At 25.0% G+C, this 6,965-nt stretch overlaps 1 protein-coding gene across 1 annotated transcript; it reads right to left on the bottom strand.

The window, feature by feature from the left end:
* Positions 1–6,371: 6,371 nt before the first annotated feature.
* On the bottom strand, positions 6,372–6,617 carry LOC130980378 (precursor of CEP3-like). The gene has a single exon (XM_057904067.1). It carries the CDS (start codon positions 6,615–6,617, stop codon positions 6,372–6,374), a length of 246 nt encoding a protein of 81 aa, XP_057760050.1.
* Positions 6,618–6,965: the final 348 nt, after the last annotated feature.

Genomic DNA, 6,965 nt, shown 5'->3' with positions numbered 1-6,965 from the left:
GCTTTTAATTTTATATATTTCCATTTTATATTTATTTTTTTTATATGTTGACTGACTTTTAGATTAGTGAACTGAATTAATATTATTGGGTCTCTAATTTTTTTAAAGAAAAAAAAAAGGAAAAGAAGTGGGGAAAAGGCGCGAAGCATGTGCTCCAAAGATTGAGGGGCTACGGTAAAAAAGTAAACACAAGAGGGAAGAGCCAAGCATCATGGAAGATTCCATTACCATAGATAGATAATATTCTGAATACGCCTATGGCTATGAGGGCGGGATTGGTGGTTGAGTTGAAGTGTTGAACTAATATATGAGCCACAAGATTAATATTGTCTTCACATGCAATGCAACTTTATTACCAAAGTCGAAAGTAGAAAGTAAATATACCATGCAAGTTGCAAGCTAATAAGTGGCGATATCAGAATATATATGTAGTTTCTCCTTTTTAGAATCCCAATATATATCCTTTCATTTCCCTAGTTTCTATTACAAGGTTACGATTATGTAATGGCACATGCATATTAGTGAAAAGATAGGTGCAAGTTAATGTGCAACCATTAGTGATTTCTTTCTTTGTGGTTGATATTTATAGACTTCAAAATGAGGACGAAACACATGGTGCATATGCTTCCAGAAACTTTCTATAAAACAAAATGTAAAAAAAAAAAATGTATAAAAAGAGTGATTCAAATACGAAAAAAATTAGAACCAGTACCTAATCAATAAAAGAAAAGTAAATAATTTTATATTATTAGATATAATCTCATATCATTAAAAATAGTATTGATGGCTAATTAATAACTACAAATCATAAAAACTGCTGTCTCTTAGTACTCTTCTTCAAATATTTCTTTTATTATTCATGTCATGAGATAACTTTTTAAATAAATTTAATAAATCGATAGGAAGAAAGCATAATAATTGTATCTCTAGCTAATACAACTCTTTAAACAAAAATCTTTTTTAGTTTTGTTTAAATTTTTGCATATAATTTTTTTCTTTTTTTTTGTTTTTGCTTATGCCAAAACTTTTTTATTTTTGGTTCAACTAACAATGATTGAATTTTAGTATTTTCGGTGATAGAAATTCTAATATTATGTCACAATTATTTTTTTCAAAAATTTAAATTAATTAAAAAAATACATAAATAATTATATTTTTAACACTTTAAAATTTTTTGCTACAATTTCATTCTTAGTCTCATAGCCAAACAAGGTTAGTAAATTCAGTGAAATTATTATTAGAGGTGAATGTTTGAGTATATTATTTTCTAAGAATAATCAAAGGTAATGTATTTGAGATTAATTAAAAGGAAAAGGTCTTCATCACGTGAGTTTTTTAGAAAATAAAAATACCTAGCTATTTTTTGCTTGATGGCTGATGCTGCACAGAAAGGGTGTGGTTTCTGGCGGTTAAATTTAAAAATGAAATGGAACGGACATGTACAGCATAGGCTTCAGAATCTGCAGAGTTAAGTAGTAGAAGCACAATGAAGGGAGCTTGAATGCATGTTAATTATGGAATTGCAAGTTGCATTTATATATATATGTTGTAAGTTGTAACATAGCACATGGTGGCCATGACCATTGACTCCTCTTGTGATCTTCCTGCAAATTGTACCACTTTTGATTCCTTTTATTCTTCCAGTTGGAATTGTTAATAGTTAACCAAATAAATTAAATTAAGTGATCACAAACAATATTATATTTAAAACCTAGCTACCAATATATAGGGAATCTAGCTTGTATATACCATGCATGGCTCCACAACATAGGAAATGATCCCAGCAGTCTTCTTTCAAATTTGCGGCTTCTTTTTAATATTAGGGGTTTGTTGAAACTTAATTAAAAAATTTAGTCTTTCAGTGATGGTAACTTTTTCACTACATACATTAAATAATCTTAATAATAAACAAATTACTTGTTGGCCTTTATTTTAATTTCAACTTGTGCAAGTACAATTCTACTTCCAACACTTGTTTAATAATAAGTTAATGAATAAATTAATCACTTTGTCAATCTAAATTGATTGTTATAAAGATTTATATATATATAACCAATAATTAAATTAGTTATTATATATTTATTTATATTCATATATTCACATATTTTTTAATTAAAAATTTATAATAAATCAATAATAATCAAACTTATTTATATCATTATAATAAATTTTTTTCTATGAGATATCAAATACTTATTGATTCTAATTAAAAAGGTAGTTTCACGATAACTGTTTTTGGTTTAGATATATAAATAATTAAAGTAAAGCATCTTTTGTTAATTTTTTTTATTGTCCACGATATTTTTTATCACGATAAATCAATGGCTAATTCGTCGCGAATCTAAACTCTATTTAAGGGCTGTTTTACCTTTTAATTTGAGGAAAACATAACAAAATATTATTTTCAAAAGAAACTTCTGCTAAATGAGTTATACAAACTAAATTTACTAACGATATTAATTTAAATTTCAAAATTAAAATTGTGAAATAAAGGTTGAAAAATTAATTTAAAAGAAAACAAAATGAAACATTTGAATGAATGGAAGAGTGAAGACAAATTGTGATTTATACTGAGTGGTAAAGGGTCATGTGGTAGCAACTAAGTCTGAGCACACCAGTCCCACTCGATTATGGTGGGAAGAAGAATCTTACAAAAGGAAGCTCCGCAGTTTGGGGAACTCCAGCCTTTCCCCCCACATTCTTAGTTAATTAAATAAAAAATGTGATATATAATGAATGTGTATAGTAGGGTTGGTCATATGTTGTTAAGTGACTTTTTTCTTTTTATAAGATAATTAACTGTGTAAAAACTTTTAATTATATAGAATAGAATTGAATTTTAACGAGAATTGAATTTTAGTGTTTGAAATGAATTAATAAAATTATAGAATTGAATTAAATTCCAGTGTTTAGAATATTTATCAAATGAATTAAAATTTTATAATAGACAATTTTATCATCTTTTATTAATATAACATCATATTTAAATAATAAATATATATACTTATTAAATTATATGAAATAATTGAAAAAAATATATTTTTTAACTAAATTTTTTTTAACTAAAGTTTGTTCACCTATTTAAAAAAATAAAAATTAGATTAATCTAAAAATATTAAATTTCAAACATTATTATTAATTTAAAAAATAAATAATTCTTTATGGTTAATTCTAACGATAAAAAAAAACAAACATGAACGATTAAAAATCAACTTGTTGAGTGGTCTAATGACATAGCAAGTTAAAAAAAAATTACTTATTAATGATAAATTATAATAACTAATTCATGTTATTAAAATAGAATAAAATTAAGCTACTTTTGGTTAATACCATAATTGACATAATTTCACTTAAAATGTTCATACGTATTGACAAACGTTTAGTATTATTAATCTAAATTAAACACATAAAACATTTAGTGTCATAGAAATTGAATCCCAAAGATTTTCAAATATCCTATAATTCTATTTGGATTTATACTCTATATATAGTTGTTATATATAAGTTTAAAAATGCTGTTTAAAATTTGTACAAGATCAAGTTTCAATTAATTTACTATTTACAAATAAAACAGATTACATAAATATATTTTTGGACAAATTACATGTAATGAGTAAAAATAAGCTCAAGACCTAATTAGGATAATTCTATTAGTTAGTTGGAATTAGAGATAATAAGAATATAAAAGAAAATAAAGTAAACAATTAGTGATGGTATCTTTTCTTGTTTGAAATTCTTTCAATAAAATTAGTTCTTTCTCTTGATTATTCTCTAATTCTCTCTTATTCTAATTTGTTACCCTTATAGTGGTGTTTTTATTGGTCATCAGTCTCCAATTTTATAATAGTTTGTCGAACTCAATTAAAGATCAAACCAGTACTATTTAATAGTATGATGATTTTATGGCTTATGCTATCAGTGTGAATGTGAAAAATTTTTGAAATTTTAATTTCTTATTTTATCAATAGATTGAAAATCCATATTTATAGAAAAATTTTTGAAAAAAAAATTATAATTATTTTCTAGATATATAACTAAGTGCAAGAATATGTGAAATTAATTTTAAAGAGACAGAGCAACTAGATCCACAAATTGCAAAAGAGTCAACAATGAATTGTGCAAACAAGATGAACTCATTGCAAATTTTAATTCAATAAGGAATTTAGCACCATATTCAACAACTTCATCACCAAAATTTAGGGGCATTTTTTAAAATTTTTAGTAAATTCGAGAGAGAAAAATTATACTTTATTTTATAAATTAAAAAAATAGATTAACAAGTTATTTTTGTAACTAAGTTTAACTAATTTTTTCATCTTCTTTTGTATCTCTTTTTTCTTTTTCGATTAATTTTTATTATGTCAATAAGTTATTAGACTATCTTAATTGTATTTAATTATCAAAATAATTTAATCCTTTACTATTACCATTTTTTACATAATAAGTGTGTTATGAATTTTGATGGACCAATAGTAAAAAAGAGTCTCACATATCTATATTTGAAAAAGAATTGTAAAACTGAATTATTCTCCACTAATAAACACTTCTACCGACCATAATAATTATTTTTTTTATTGATATACAGTTCTTTCAAGATTTTATAACTCATTATTATGTTAGTGTATTTATTAAGAGTAAAATGATAAATTAATTAATTATATTAATCTTATTTTATAGAGTGCTAGTAATTATCTTTTATCATTAAAAAATAATTAAATAAATTAATTCAAACCTTTAAATTTAAAAAATAATTATACATAATATTATTATTAGAGTTAAATATAGTTAGATGACAACCATTGCAATGATAATACACTTTAAAAGAAAAATGATTCACCATTTTAAACTTAGGTCCATGTATTTGAGTTTGGACTTACATGTTAAGCTCACACTCTTATTAAATATTAAGGCTTGGTTTGATAAAGTTTTTCGAAAGAGTGTTTGTACTTTATAAAAGTTCAAGTTTTTATTTTGTGTTTGTTAAATAAAAAAATTATGTGCTTGTGTTTACAGTTTTTAAAAGATCGAGATACTTTTGAAAGCATCTAAGATAGAGCTTTTCAAAATTTAAAAGTCTAATATAATCTCATATATTAATTAATTTTTAAATTTAATACTTATATTTATGTCTATTATAATATTTTTTAATTTTAAAAGCTATTTTATTAAACGTAATTGATATTGCTTGTTTTTATTAAAAGTTATTTTTTTATTTGATTTACGAAATATAAATGCTACGACTTTTAAAAAGCTATATTTTAAAAGGTTAATTTTTATAAAATACTTTTAAAAAATAAAAACTTTACTAAATTAAGACTAAGATTAATGCAGTTGCAGAAAGTTAATATGATATTTTTTAAATGATAACATAAACTAATGAGAGTGATTATAATTATATATATCCTCTAATCTGGCCGTCTTTTTTAAATTAATTAATGTAAACATTGATATCATCAGATGAGACGACCAGCAAAGTGCATTGGGGTAGTTGTATGCGGTGGTTACTAGTTGGGCTGTGCCGCCGTACTGCACCAACGGTGTTTGTTTATTTGTTAAGAATTGTTTATGTTATATTGCTAACGGTGTAATTAGATCTTTATAATTAAAAGTATCAGCATGATCTAGTGTGTGATGCTGTTGGTTCTTATAATCTCAGTATATTTTTAATTAGGTCTTTTCAATTTAAAAATTGACTGTAATATTAATTAAATCTTTAATTAGTGTGTTTAAAGATACTAATTTATTTATTAATTTACTTTTACTCATTAAATATAAAAAGTAACAATGCAACAAATACGAAACTAGTCTAGATGATAAGTATTTCACACTCTATTTAAGAGATCTTAAATTTTATTATTAAAATTAATAAAATATACTAAAAAAAAATTTATACACCAAATTTCTTTCCAGTATAATAGAGATATAATTAAGGTCAAGGTGCATAACTAGTGAACATACATATGTATTTACAGACTTCATGAGCTTCAAATTAAACTTAGCTACAACCTTGATACGCAATGACAACAACAATAATAACTAATAATCTCTAAAACTTGATTTTCCACACCAATTACATGCATTTTCATGACAAACAATTGTTTCACACAGAGAGAGAGAGAGTGAGTAAAGAAAAGATTTTGTAGCTTGGATTCTCTTGATAATATCTATTAAAAATATCCATTTTAATTAAACATATAAATATATAAGACTATAATATATTGGTAATGCTAGAAAAAAAATTCAACGAAAACTTATCTTATTTAATATTTATTAATTATTATATTAATTAATAAATATTAAATAAGACAATTTCTACTTGTTTTTAGCTAAACCCGAAAATAAGCATACAATGAAGACATAGGTTACAAAGCTTAGTTGTGAACGGAATGTCCAACACCGGGGCTGTGACCAGGGGCCGTTGGTCTAAAATCATTAACATCGTGGCTGGGAGGCGGTGGCGGCACCAGCTCCGGTGTTGCGGCAACTGCTTCGCCGAGTGGGTGATGAGCAACTTGGATGGCTTCACTACTAGACTTGAGAGTTCTTGCCTGGATGGAGGAGAATCCTATGAAGAAAATGAGGATGAATGCAAGCAAAATGGACTTGTTTTGGGCCATAGTGGAGGGTATATAGATACCAAGAATCAACTATGAAGCATGCAATGAAGTTGTTGCTTCCCTAAGGCCTTAAGGACCCCTTTTATAGACCTCAAAAGGTCACTATATGTGTCTTCTCCTAACTAGCGGGAACTCTTTTTTTATTTGCTATATAACATATGTATTATTTTTTGTATATCATTAATAAAATGTGAAAAATAAAATATTTTTTATATCGTCAAAAATGATGCACAACAAAAATTTTTTCAAAGATATAACTATTTACGTGTGTTTTTTAAAATAGTTTTATACATGCATCTAATTACTAAATGTTACATTAGAAAAAATAACTATATTTCATATTAACTG

This window comes from Arachis stenosperma, chromosome 5, assembly GCF_014773155.1.
Source record: "Arachis stenosperma cultivar V10309 chromosome 5, arast.V10309.gnm1.PFL2, whole genome shotgun sequence".
Classification (NCBI taxonomy): domain Eukaryota; kingdom Viridiplantae; phylum Streptophyta; class Magnoliopsida; order Fabales; family Fabaceae; genus Arachis; species Arachis stenosperma.
This window is presented reverse-complemented; position numbering and strand designations above follow the sequence as displayed.

What these genes read in the sequence shown, in the direction of transcription:
- LOC130980378 (XM_057904067.1), bottom strand. Translation starts at nt 6,617, where the DNA reads ATGGCCCAAAACAAGTCCATTTTGCTTGCATTCATCCTCATTTTCTTC.